This window comes from Oryctolagus cuniculus, chromosome 7, assembly GCF_051225735.1.
Source record: "Oryctolagus cuniculus isolate XC-2025 breed Fujian yellow rabbit chromosome 7, ASM5122573v1, whole genome shotgun sequence".
NCBI lineage: Eukaryota > Metazoa > Chordata > Mammalia > Lagomorpha > Leporidae > Oryctolagus > Oryctolagus cuniculus.
The window spans coordinates 141,876,314-141,890,754 of record NC_142873.1 but is presented as its reverse complement, the minus strand read 5'-3'; the positions used below and the strand labels follow the sequence as shown (position 1 = coordinate 141,890,754).

The 14,441-nt window shown below is 43.7% G+C and overlaps 1 protein-coding gene across 2 annotated transcripts in view; it reads right to left on the bottom strand.

The window, feature by feature from the left end:
* Positions 1–2,154: 2,154 nt before the first annotated feature.
* The window catches only part of SNRNP40 (small nuclear ribonucleoprotein U5 subunit 40), a 35,083-nt gene continuing 22,796 nt past the window's right edge, over positions 2,155–14,441 (bottom strand). For both annotated transcript variants that reach the window (XM_002716061.6, XM_089301120.1), the window contains 5 exons: positions 11,641–11,761; positions 9,579–9,661; positions 8,296–8,357; positions 3,385–3,488; positions 2,155–2,659 (listed from right to left, as the gene is read on the bottom strand). In XM_002716061.6, coding sequence (XP_002716107.1) covers positions 2,610–2,659; positions 3,385–3,488; positions 8,296–8,357; positions 9,579–9,661; positions 11,641–11,761 — 420 coding nt within the window. In that variant the 3' untranslated portion in view covers positions 2,155–2,609. The remainder of the gene's footprint in view (positions 2,660–3,384; positions 3,489–8,295; positions 8,358–9,578; positions 9,662–11,640; positions 11,762–14,441) is intronic.

Genomic DNA, 14,441 nt, shown 5'->3' with positions numbered 1-14,441 from the left:
TTTACAGGCAGAGTGGACAGAGAGAGACAGAGAGAAAGGTCTTCCTTTGCTGTTGGTTCACCCTCCAATGGCTGCTGCGGCCGGCGTACCACGCTGATCCGATGGCAGGAGCCAGGGACTTCTCCTGATTTCCCATATGGGTGCAGGGCCCAAGCACCTGGGCCATCCTCCACTGCACTCCCTGGCCACAGCAGAGAGCTGGCCTGGAAGAGGGGCAACTGGGACAGAATCCGGCGCCCCGACTGGGACTAGAACCCGGTGTGCCAGCGCCGCAAGGCGGAGGATTAGCCTAGTGAGCCGCGGCGCCGGCCAAGACCTCTTTGTTCTAACAGTAGACACAGAAAAAACATTCTACTTCCTTGTGACAGATGGGATTCATAATTTCTGTCTGTGTGCTTGGCAGTTACCTAGGCATCCAGGAGACAGTAACCTATTTAAGTGGTAGAAGGCACCTAGTAGCATATTTTTCCTTTTTTGGCAGAGAGAGATCCATCCCCACCCCTTTTAAAAGTTTGAGGGGCAATAGCAGAGTGTTCTCATATTGGCTCACTCCTCATACTGGGAGCCCAGAATTCAGCTGAGGTCTCCTACAGTGGTGGCAGAAACCCAATCACACAAACCATCATTACTGCCTCCCAGAGTCCACCAATAGGGAACTGGGGTCAAGAGCAGAGCTGGGCACTGAACTCATGCACCAACTAGACACAGGTCTCCCAACCAGCGCCCTGTCAAGTCAAACACCTGACTCAACAGCATTTCTCTTAACGTACTTGTGAGTGTAATAAAAGACATATAATAAAACCAATTTCATGTCATGGCCAAGTTCCATCCATTAATTTTTTTTTTTTTTGACAGGCAGAGTGGACAGTGAGAGAGAGAGACAGAGAGAAAGGTCTTCTTTTGACGTTGGTTCACCCTCCAATGGCCGCCGCGGCCAGCGCGCTGCGGCCGGTGCACTGCGCTGATCCGAAGCCAGGAGCCAGGTGCTTCTCCATGCGTGTGCAAGGCCCAAGGACCTGGGCCATCCTCCACTGCACTCCTGGGCCATAGCAGAGAGCTGGCCTGGAAGAGGGGCAACCGGGACAGAATCTGGCACCCTGACCGGGACTAGAACCCGGTGTGCTGGCGCTGCAAGGCGGAGGATTAGCCTATTGAGCCATGGTGCCGGCATTAATTTTCCATAAGTTGATTTTTTAAAAAAAGATTTATTTGAAAGGCAGAGTTAAAGACAGAGACAGAGAATCTTCCATCTTCTGGTTTACTCCCCAAATGGCCACAATGGCCAGGCCGAAGCCAGGAACCTGGAACTGCATCCAGGTCTCCCATGTGGGTAGAGGCTGAAACACTTGGGCCACCTTCCACCGCTTTCCCAGGCACATTAGCAGGCAGCTGGATCAGAAGTGGGACATTCATGTATGATGCCCACATTGTAGGTGGCAGCTGGCTCCCCACGAGTTGCTTTTTTTGTAGCATTCTGGCCAAGGTAATTTAATATACCCACTTTAAGAAATCTGAGCATAGGGCATCAAATAAATATTATCTTTGGCAGAAAAGTGCTTGTCAAGAGAAGCGTTGAAAAGACCTTGCCCGTTAAAAGATTGTGTGCAATCAAGAATCACGTTCTTTCACCTCTCTTCAGTGTTCTGCTTCCAGTAGGAAAAAAATATTTGTTACTAATAAATCATTATTCTGGGGCCAGAGCTGTGGTGAAGGTTAAGCCTCTGGCTTTAGTGCCGGCATCTGATATGGGCACTGGTTAGAGTCCTAGTTGCTCCACTTCCGATCCAACTCCCTGCTGATGTGCCTGGGAAAGCAGTGGAAAATGGCCCAGGTTTTTGGGCCCCGGCCCCCACGTGGGAGATCTGGATGAAGCTCCTGGCTCCTGGCTCCGGTCTGGCCCAGCTCCAGCCATTGCGGTCATTTGAGGAGTGAATCAGTGGATGAAGATCTCTATTTCTGCCTTTCAAATAAATAAAACTTTAAAACTAACTAACTATTCTCTGCTTGTCATTTTCAGGGGAGTAAACCTAGAAACACAGAAAAGCGGGACATCCTCAGTAAACAGCTTCTCCGAAGTTTAAATGGATTATATCCCATGGCCACACCACACTTTGCTCTGAAGACTCAGACAGCAATAAAGGCAATCCACATGGCTCTTGTAAAAAAGGCATCTATTTGGCTTTTAATACAAAATGACTCAGAGAAACACAGGAAGCAAATATCACACACGCCAGTTACTGAATTAAGACAAAACAAAACCCAATCAACAAATTTCAGTCACATTCCCTGTCTTCAGCCTGGATTAGAAAACAGGAAACTACAAACCAATCAATATTTGTCCCTTTGAAGAGATATTATTTAAAATATAAAAAAAGAGTGAAAAACAAACAAGAAAACCAGTCCCTGAAATCTGGCAGATGGTCTGGAGGCCACAAGGAGCCTCCTCAACCATCCTGGTGACATGGGACACAGTGGCTGCTGGAGGATGGCCACTGCTCCCTGCTTCTTGCTAGTAATGGTCATCCGGGGGCGGTGCCGGCCTGGGCACAACGTGGTGCCGCTCACGCAGACGGAGGACAAGCAGCCTCGGTGTCTTCCGCTCCGCATCTTCACTGGATCTCCCCCATGTACAGTCTCTTGTCACTGGATGCCGACAGAACTAAGGTAAAAGGAACAGAGAAGATAACTGGAAATTATGAAGGCTCAAGCAGACCTGGTGCTCAAGGGCTCTTGTGTCGAGAGTCAATTCTGGGACAGAAGAGCAATTGGATTCAGCTTGAACTCCCCTCCTACACAGCACCCACAGGAAACTGTAGCCTGGTTTTCAGTCCAAGTCTTCTGAAAATCATGAGGATGACAGTGCTGTGGGAAATATATTATCAGGCTCTAAGTCCTGATGCCCCTTGTCAGTCAGCCCCAGGAGAAAGAGCTCCCCAATCACACTGTAAGAGAGGAACTGCTGTCAGTTGTTTTGTAAATGTGCTTCTGCTTGTTATAATGAATATTTACACCCTCACTTGGGACACTTACCTTCTTAAATTCAAGGCTCATTGTTCCATTTAGATAGCCAATAAAATTTAAGTTGCAACTTATGTCTAAATCTTAAGAAATATTATTTTTTTCATCCAAATATACCACTGAGGCATAGACTTTAAGAAAATGCAAAAATCTGGAAATAAAAGGACTGGATCGATTTGAGATCAACAAAATGGAACATTGCTCTTACCCTCACCACTTAAGACAAAATGGCGAGCCTGTCACTGATACCCATGAAGACTGCGTGAAATGCCTATAAGCAGCTTTCCACTTCCACCTCTGTACTCCTGAGGCCCCTCTGTGGGAGACTGCCTCAGGACCCCTTCCCAGTTTTTAGGACAGACTTACTGATGGGCTCGTCGGGATGGAAAGCCACTTCATTGATGGAGCCAGCATGGCCAGGCAGCTTATACAGTATTCTCCTGCTCGTGGTATCCCACACATACACAAACCTGCAAGGGATCATAAACAGCAAGGATAACGTTTCCCAGAGTGAGGAGTACACACGGCCTTTTTATTTTTATTTTTTAAAGATTCATTCATTTATTTACTGGAAAATTCATTATTTATTTGAGAGACAGACAGAGACTGATCTTCCATACGCTAGTTCACTCCCCAAATACCTGCCACAACTGGTGGTAGGGGGAAGTCCAGGCCAAAGTCAGGAGCCAGGAATTCCATCTGAGTTCCTATGTGGGTAGCAGGAACCCAAGTACTTGGGCCATCATGCCCTGCATTCCCAGTAACTGGACTGGAAGTGGAGCAGCTGGGGCTTGAACTCCAATATGGGATGTGGGTGATTCAGGTCGGGGCTTAACCTGTTGTGCCACAATGTCAAACTCAAAGGCATGGCTTTTTAAGGGACACTTGAGCAAAAACTATTAATTTGCCCCATATTTACTTAACTGTGTTTTAGTCTTTTGAAACTAGGAATACAGAGTTTATAAGACATGGACCTTGAGCAACTGAGCAGAAAAACAAGAATAGTTAAAAATATAAGCATCATTGGTATGTCTAAACATACACATCTGAAATGGCAAAGACCATGGAGAGGAAAAAGAAACAGGTATTCTCGCAGACCCCACACAAAAACCTACTTCAAAGAGTATCTAGTGTAATTGGCTATAGTTCATCTCATAATCATCCAGGAACGTGTTAAACTCATTAGCCCAACTCATGGCATGCTGAGAATCTAGATTATACCTACAGCTAATTTCTTAGTATTGTATTCAAATTCTAGTACTGTATTTAAACAGAGCCCAGAGAAGGTACAGGAAGCCTTTACAATATACAAATAACCCAGTCACTTGCAGTGAATTCATAGGCAGAAAGAATACTGAATTCTAGGGATATTCTAGAATGGGAAGAGGCCAACCAAAATCAGCTAAACTCATTTTTTTTTTTTTTTTGACAGGAAGAGTTAGACAGTGAGCAGTGAGAGAGAGACAGAGAGGAGAAAGGTCTTCCTTTTTCCGTTGGCTCACCCCCGCAAGTGGCCGCTATGGCCAGCGTGTTGTGGCCAGGGTGCTGCGGCGATCCGGAGCCAGGAGCCAGGCGTCTCCTCCTGGTCTCCCATGCGGGTGCAGGGCCCAAGGACTTGGGCCATCCTCCACTGCACTCCTGGGCCACAGCAGAGAGCTGGACTGGAAGAGGGGCAACTGGGACAGAACCGGCGCCCCAACCAGGACTAGAACCTGGGGTGCTGGAGCTGCAGGCGGAGGATTAGCCTGTTGAGCTGCAGCGCTGGCCCTAAACTCCTCATTTTATAGACAAGAAAACTAGGGTACAGTGACTTTTCAGATATGACATAGTTCATCAGTGGTAGAGTTAAAAAAAAAAAACTTCGTATGACTTTGAAATTTGCCTGAGTCATTTTAGCTAAAGGGTAAAAGTTAACACTTCCATGTGACTATGCCAAAGTATTCTACTGGTAAAGTAAGAGAGGTGGTAGGGGTGGGTTTTGGCTCAGCAGTTTAGTCACTCTTTGACCACCTGGAATGTCCGCATCCCACATTGAAGTGCCTGGGTTCGAGTTTTGGTTCTGTTCTCCATTCCAGATTCCTGCTAAAATGTACCCAGGGAGGCAGCAGATGATGGCTCAAGTCGTTGGCTCCCTGCCTCCCACGTGGGAGACCTGGATTGGGTTTGAGTCTCCTGGCTTCAGCTTGGCCCAACCTTGGGTGTTGTAGACATCTGGGGAATGAACCAGCATATGGAAGCTCTGTCTTTTAAATATGATAAATAAGTTTAAAAATTAAAAGGAGTGGTCATTTTCATGCAGCTATTAAAGTTTTTATGGAACTGGTATTGTGGCACAGCAGGTTAAGTTGTTGCTTGGAATGCTGCCATTCTATATCAATGCTGGTTCAAGGCCTCCATTTCTCCATTTCTTGTCGAGCTCCACTAATGTGCCTGGGAAAGCAACAGATGATGGCTCAAGTACTTGGGCCCTTGCTACCTATGTAGGAGACCCAGATGGAGTTCTGGCTTCAGCCTTGCCAGCCCTGGCTGTTGTGGTCATTTGGGGAGTGAACCATCAGATGGAAACTCTTTTTGTCTCTCCCTTTCTCTCTGTAACTCTTTCAAATAAACAAACAAATCTTCAAAAAATTATTTACATATTTATTCAATCAATAGCTCACCACTACACAATTATAAAATGGTGAGTTCTTACCCAAAATAACAATTTTGGTCCATATGCAAAAACTTTTTTTTAAGGCAGAGAGAGAACAAGAGAGCAAATGAGAAAATGAGCTCTGGAGTCCCAAGGACCTGACTCATGTCTCCGTGCAGCTACTTACTAAGTAACCTTAGACGTTACTATCTCCAAGATTCTTTCCTTAATAAAAATCATGTAGAAAATATCAATCTCATAGCTTTGGTGAGAAAAATAAGGTCATTTATGTAAAGTTTCTAGCACAGAGAATTAATGATAGCTATTGTTATTGTTAGGACATTTATATCAAAACAGAATCACATTAAGTCCATAGGCTCAATCAATCCTTCTTGGTCAAGACTGGACAACTTTTCCATAATCCTTGATAGGACTGTCAAGAGTTTCGAGTGTGAACAAGGAGATGATGTCTGAGTGGAAAGGAGAAATGTGCCAAATCCAGGCCAAGCTGAACAGCAGGTTTCTGAGGAGGAGAGGCAGGCTTCCCTGGCACTTCAGACTGCAGAACCCCAGATCTCCAAGCCCTCACCCTTGATGGATGTGACTTAGATGCTAAATTTAGAGGGGTTCCTTCTCCTCTCTTTACTTTGGTTGGCAACATTCAGCAGGAACTAGGGTCCTTACACAGCAGAACTGCTTGCTGAGTTGGGGCTAAGCGGTGAGGCAGCCTGTGAAACCTGGCCAGCCCAGCAGGGGGACAGAGTGGGGCAGGCATTCCTCAGACCAGAGTCATGCTTCCACACCTAAGTTTAAAGAAGTCGGGGAGGGACAAAGGCAAGAGGGGAAACTGCAAATCAGAAATCGTCAACTTCAGAAACAAACTGTTTTCAGAAAAAAAAAAATGCTTATGTGAATATAATTTAAATAATTACATAGGAAAGATACACTATTTCTGCTGAAAATTATATGAAATACTTCAATGAATGCAAGTCTGTTTCTTAAGGTCTTCTGTTATTTGACAACTGAAAATCCCTTCAGCTTCCCTCTTCAAGGCAGCTCTCTAACCACCCGGACTGAAACCATCAATTTGGCAGAGCTTCACGTGGACTCTGTCTTCTCCCAGAAAATACCTGAATACTGTCTGGAAGAATAAAGGGGTGGGGGTTTTCTGAAATTTTCAAGTATGTTTAGCATATTTGCAAACAAGACAGAGGCAGACCACAGCAAAGCCTCTCTGTGGCAGTGCTAGGGCCCCAAAAGGCAGAAAGCCCTGGAGCATTCCAAAGGCCCTGGCTAGCTCAAGAAAGGCAGGAAGAGAATATCTAAAGAAGACAAGAATGGGTTTAAAAGGGTAAAGACATGTCTTAATGGGAGCCGAACCCACAATCCTCCATCAAAAGGTCTTATCATTCTTTTTACCACCTACAAGTGTGGCCCATCAATGTTGGCATTTAGACATCCCTGTTCAACCTGATTCCCTCCCAAGTAAGGGTCACTAAAGACAAACCAAATACAGCAGCGTCTGACAGATTCTCATTGTTTCTCATTCAGCATGTGATGCCTGAGTCAGTTTAAAATCACATTTAAGAAAACTCCAGTCTATTAATTCCGCAGATGACTGGAAAATGCCCAGAATCTGACCAGCAGCCATGAGCGAGGAATTTATTCCTGTAATATCCACTAAGTGCTTAGGATAGCTTAAGCAGTGGGGCTGGTGCTGTGGCACAGATTAATCCTCCACCTGTGGCGCCAGCTGCTCCTCTTCTGATCCACCTCTCTGCTGTGGTCTGGGAAAGCAATAGAAGATGGCCCAAGTGCTTGTGCCCCTGTACCCATGAGGGAGACCTGGAAGAAGCCCCTGGTTCCTGGCTTTGGATTGGCCCAGATCCGGTTGTTGCAGCCATTTGGGGAGTGAACCAGCGGATGGAAGACCTCTCTCTCTCTCCCTCTTACTGTCTGTAACTCTTTCTCTCAATTAAACAAATAAAATAAATTTGAAGAACAGCTCAAGCACTATTAAACACTGCCCTGGGTTCACAGAAATGACTGAGACCTACAGGTGTCCAGTATGTTGGACTCTAAGATGTAATTAATATAAATAAAGATTTGGTGTATGAAGTGTGACTACACCAAAGAGTAATTACTTATGCCTAAGAGGTAAGGGAGAGAGAAGGCTAGGGAAAGTTATAGATGTAACACAGAGGTGGTTTACTAGAGATGAGAGTTTGGATAATAGAGAAGAGGGGCTATGAGAAGCTGGCAGCGAGGATGCAGAAGGAAGTTAGCATAAGGAGAGTTCCCCGAGTGAAGCACTTGTGTGATGGCGGGGGATGTGTATTTGAATGAACTGAGCATGGCAGAAGATCAGACGAGGGAGACTAATTATGAGTCTGAATTTTACTTTGATGGTAAAGGGAATCCAATAGAATCAAAGAAATTGTTGATCCAGTAGGTCTAAAATGTTTTAAAAGAGGACAGACATGATGCTTGGCCAACATGGTTTTTAAAATCCCCTTTTCTGCATACAGTTCCCATCTCTGAGTACGCTATACCTCTGCTTCAGCTCTGAATACGCACCTCATGTATTAAACATGAGAAGACCTGCAAGCTACATCGTTCTTCACCTCACACACAGTGACCCTTACCTGTCAGCTGAGCCAGCTGCTATTTTGCTTCCATCAGGTGACCAAGAACATCTCAGAAGATTCTGTAATGATCAATAAACAGGAATCTACTAGATAGTCATGTACCAAACTTCTCTTTGCTAGATTAGAGAATCACTGAGACTAAATTTCTGAGGTAGTTTTATTCTCTCTACAAAAATGATCAGCAATTATACTCTGTGGTCCAAAACAGTACACTTTATTTTATATCACATAAAAATTAACTGTAGAAAATGCTTAATCAATTGCTAATTAGATTGGATCTGGCAATAAAATTTTGTTCTGCTCACAAATGGAGATGTTCCTTATCCTGATCCTCATTAAAAATTGTTTTTGGTTTACCTTGAAGAAAAATTAAAAAAAATCCAACCCAACAGATTTCATTTATAAAACTAAAGTAAATCTCAATGAGCTCTCAAAAGAAAAATCATCTCTACAAACAAATTAAATGTGAGGAAAAGCTGGTTTCAACATACCTGATCTCAGAATTGGAAGGTCTGAGAAAATTTTCTGGCTCTCAGAATCCAGGCCATGGAGCTTAGAGAGGGACACTCTCTCAAGGCTCTAACAGATGGTCACTGGGAGGCTGAGGGAGACCATCTGGGTAATAGTCATGGAGCCTGGATCTCATATGAAGTATTGATCTGTGAGAGTTATAAGTCTAAGGAATTATAAGGAACACAAGTCTAAGGGTGGAATTATTAAGTTTAAGGGTGGGGCCGGTGCTGTGGTGTAGCAGGCAAAGCCACTGCCTGTAATGACAGCATCACACACGTGCACTGGTTCAAGTACTGGCTGCTCCACTTCCAATCCAGCTCTCTACTATGGCCTGGGAAAGTGGCAGAGAGAGGCCCAAGTCCTTGGGCCCCTGCAACTGTGTGGGAGACCCAGAAGAAGCTTCTGGCTCCTAGCTTTGGACTGGCCCAGCTCCAGCCATTGCAGCCATTTGGGGAGTGAACCAGTGGGCGGGAAGACCGCTCTCTCTGCCTCTCTGTAACTTTCAAACAAATAAATACATCTTACCAAAAAAAAAAAAAAAAAAAAAAAAAAAAAAAAGCCCAAAAGTGGACTACACTGAAAAGTCCTCACAACCTTCTACACCTCGCCTCTATGTGTTTCACTGCCAGCAAGATGTCCTCTGCTGAAGAACATTACTGGAACACAGCCGACTCTGAGCAGAGCTACTCCTCTCTGTATTTAGTATCACCTGAAATGTTTCTTAGAACCAAATGGACAATAAAACTGTTTTGTCATGCAGAACTCACCTTTTCAAAGTTGTGCACGTTTCCTTGAAATATCTTCACACACCTCTCTTTGGGGGCAAAAGGCCGGACGTCCCAGACCCGCACTACGAAACAAATCCAAACCACAAAACAACTGTCAGCCAGAGGACTCCTGAGAACCCACTGGGACAGTTTCATGCCAGTGACAGATGTGTTTCCTGACTGGAGAAGTTCCAACAGGAGGCGTGCTACCTGTTAAGGCTTTTTTCCTTTTGTAGGGGAATCAATGTATCCAAGTCCCATTAGCTGGGGTTAAGGACACAGAGGAAAGACAACAGGATAGGAAAGAGAAATGCTACATCTTTTTAAAAAGATTTATTTATTTAAAAGGCAGAGTGAAGGAGACAGAAGAGATCTATCTGCTGGTTAACTGCCCAAATGGCTGCAATGACCAATGCTGTGTCAGGCCAAAGACAGGAACCTGGGACTTTATCTGAGTCTCCTCCATGGGTAGCAGAGGTCCAAGTACCTGGACCATCTCCCCAGCTTTCCCAAGCACATCAGTAAGAAGCTGGATTGGAAGTAGAGAAGCTGAGACTTGAACCTGAGCTCTGATATAGGATCCTGGAATTAAAGGCAGAGGCTTAATGTACTGCACCACGGTGCTGGCCTATTTGTCTTTTCTTAGAAGCCCATTTTAAGGTTCAAATAAGACAATAAGGTTCTAAGAATTGGAGGTAATAAACAGAAAATTTCTTAATCATAATAAGAAAGTAAAGATGTTGATGCAATGAATTTGAGTACCCATGGAGTGTCTGGTACTCTTCTTTTAAACATTTTTTTTTACTTACTGTGATTTATTTGAAATGAGGGGGAGAGAGAGAGAGAGAGAGAGGGAGAGGGAGAGGGCGAGGGCGAATCTTTCATCTATAGGTTTACTCCCTAAATGCTCCCAACAGAGGGGGCCCAGCCAAGCAAAAGACAGAAGCCTGAACTCAATCAAGGTCTCCCACGAGGGTGGCAGGGACCAAACCACTGGAAGCATGACCTGCTGGCTCCCAGGGCATGCATCTAGCAGGAGGCTAGAATTCGCAGCCAGGATGTGAACTCAGGTACCCTGATAAGGAATGCAGGCATCCCAAGTGGTGTCTTAATCACTGGGCCGAATGTCCATTCCCAGGTACTGTTTTTGATAAGAAATGCCAGTGAATGCATTTTAGTTCCTGATAAGCCTGTGAATTTCTGTATCGGGGCATTTCCAAACTCTCCCAATATTAACTATGCAAGAACACTGCATAAAGTTCATGAAAAAATGGAATTAAAAGATAGTGCTTGGGCTTCTGCCACCCATGTGGGAGGCCAGGATGAAGTTTCTGGCTCCTGGCTCTGGTCTGGCCCAGCCCTGGCTATTGAGGTCATTTGGGAAGTGAAGCAGTGGATAGAAGATCTCTCCCTCCCTTTCTCTGTGTTGCTTTGCCTTTCAAATAAACAAAGAAGGAAAAAAACCTTAATAATAACAAATAGAGAATGGGCAAGAATATGTGTTTGTATAAATCTAGAACACTGAGATGTTTTAATGAGGACCTCTTCTCACTTCAGTATTATTAGGGAGGGAAGATACATTGGCAGAAAACACAATAGGTCTATTGATCCCCCAAGTTTGGTACTCTCTGAAAATGCTTGTGAAATGCCTTGAATGGACCACTGGATTCTCATCTTCCATATTAACTAATCACTAGAGTTTCTTGTAACCTGCATGGATTCACTGTGTATCAAGCTGAAATGGACCTTAAAAAGGCAAGTCTGGTCCTATAATTTCATCATTGTAGAAACTGATGCTCAGAGAGGAGAAACATTGTGTGCAAGTTACTATTCAGGGACTAGATGGCAGATCGGGGCCCAGAGTCCCAGATTCTTGACCATATAGTCTGTAATTTTTCCCTTTACAGTGTCTTCTCCTAACTGCCTAGTAGAATACGAGAGCCGTTCTTGACTTGTTCCTTGGACTCTTCCTTCATCCCAGTACACATTTCTAGCACTCAATGTTACTTTATTCACAGTGACAATGATTGGGCATTGGGAGAGCTTTCCTCTGCAAAGTTACCTGTATTGTCCATTGCATTGGACAAGAGATAAGAGCCTTCAGAACTTAAACTTAACCCAGTCACTGAATCTGCATGGCCTCTCATGGTGTAGGTTAGCTTGTTTTGGCGTAGGTCCCAGACCTGCAAAAACAAAAAGGTGCTCCTAGAAATCAAGCTGAAAAATAGTAAAGAAACATTATTACGCAAGAGTCAATGGCCTGGGAAATCTGGCTCTGGGCCACATATTACTTTACCACAAAATATAGGATTTCTGTTAAAAAGAAAAGAACTTGCATTTTCCTAAAAAAGTCAAAGTTACTATGTTTGCTTAAATGTCATATACTAAGATAAAGTTTAACAACAACAAAATTTATAGAGGTTCTTCAAGAAGTATTTTAAAAATTTATTTGGAAAGCACAGAAAGAGAGAGAGAGGCCAAAAGAGATATTCTATCTGCTTCTTCAGTCCCCAATTGCCTGCTAGGGCTAGGCTAGGACCCTCCATCAGGGTCTCCCATGAGGGTGGCAGGAACCCAAGGATTTTGGTTATCAGCTGTTGATTCTCAGGGGGGCATATCTGCAGGAAGTTAACAGTCAAGTAGAGCTGGGACTCAAACCCAGGTACTCTGAGAACCGGATGCGAGCACACCTAGTGATGTCTTAACCACTATGCAATGTACACCCCATGGAAGTTATTTCCAGATCACAACAAAATGTACTGGGCATTAGTGAAAAAATTAAATGTCATTTAAAACATTTAAACTGTGATTATCAGCCACCAGTTAATAGTGGCATAGCGGTTAAGACGCTTCCTGGGACTCATCTGATGTAGAAGTGCCTGGTTAGTGTCACGGCTCCCCTGTTTCAGATCCAGTTTCCTGCTAATGAGTGGCCTGAGAAGCAGCAGATGATGGTTTACGTACTTTGGTCCTTGCCACCTATGTGGGAGACTTAGTTTGAGTTCTGGGATCCTGGCTTTGGTCTGGCACAGCCTTGGTTGTTATGGCTATCTGGGGAGTGAATCAGCAGATGGAAAATCTTTTTCTGTCTCTTTCAAACAAAATTAAATCACATAAAAATTAAGAAATAAAAGGGAACTATCAGAACTACATAAAAACAAGTAACATTGTAATTTGAAAGCATCGCCATTACATGTAACAAAACAATATACAAAAACAGATGCTTAATTTTTATTTAACGTTATAATATGTACGCACATGCGCACGCACACACACATATAACATACATACAAACACATATAAATACAGTTTGGAAAAGTGTATTTACTTTAAAAAAATGCAGACTCACTATTGCCTGTATAGGCAAGGTAAGATAAACTGTTTAACTGGAAATAATCTAAATGTCAAATATAAAAACAGATGGTTTATTAAATTATAGTTCACAAGCACACTGGAGAGTTCTCTTACAGGAGACAGGATGGCATAGTGGAAACAATGGAGATTCAGGGTCAGAAGGAACTGGAGTTTATTGGGCCACTAAATCTTTCTAAGCCTGTTTGGGAAAACAGAGATTATAGTATCTACTTCTTTCGACTGCTGTAAAGATGTACAAATGAGAGTGCTCAGCATAGGACTGGCACATGGCAGGACTGCAATAATTGGTAGCTATTATTAAGCAGTTCCTAAAAAAAAAATCTCTGGAGCCTGAATGTAAAAATATTTACATAATAAGATATTAAGCAAAAAGGAAAATACAAAGCACTATATTTACATTTACTGCAACTATATAAAATAAATATTAAGACCGACAGAAATAGTCTGGATGTCACATGGAAAAAGAACAGCAATTGTGTTAAGGTCAATGGTTTTATACAAAATTTCTTCCAAATTTTATTTAACATTGCTATGTAGTCTTCATAGGAGAATAAAATTCTTGCTATTCCTTATAGCAAAGCACCTTCCCTCATTCAGAAATGAGTTAGGTATTGTACACTAGAGCAATACACAAGTCCACTTTCTCCATCAATAACTCATTCATGTGTGGAGCCGAACATACTTTATATACATTCATTTTGTGTCAGAATGTTTGCTGCCTCAGTAACCAGGAAAGCTTGAAATGGCTGACATTTTGTTCAAGCCACTATTCCTCCCTTTAGGGCAGGCACTGCCAAAGCCTTTAGCTTAGTAACAACCAGGAGAGAATGCACTATGCAACCTCTCACAGCACTTGTGTGCTATTTCCAGACTTTCCTCCTTGAGGCCTGCACAACTTGTTTGTGTAGGGTCAAAATATTTCCAAAGTTTGCCATGGAAAAGAGTATGGTACTAATCTAAGGAAACATGTTTGCAAACCTCCTAATCAGTCATTCATAGAACATTTGGGTATACATTAGTGGTAAATACTGCTGTAGGTGAAAAACAGAGTCCCTGCTCCACAGGAGCGTACAGTCGAGCAGGAAACACAGGCATGCAAACAAGTGAGAGAGGCTGCACCAGCAGCAGTGGAAGAGAGCAAAGAGGGACTGCCTGCCTCCCTTGTGGAACAGGGATGAGAGCAAGAAAAGGAAGCTTCCGGAGAGAATAAAGCACCTGAGCAGGAGCTGCACTACAGAAGACATACACAGTCGAGGGTATTTCCAGGTGAAGGTAATGTGCAAAAGTAGAGCCAAAATGGCAAAACTGCTGGACTGTAGGGAATTAGGCACAGAGAGCAGCTCACAAGATTTGTTTGTTTATTTTGGAAGGCACAGTTAGAGAGGCAGAGAGAGATAAAGAGAGAGAGTCTTCCATAAGCTGGTTCACTCCCCAAATGGTCACAATGGCTGGAGCTGCGCCAATCCAAAGCCAGGAGCCTGGAGCTTC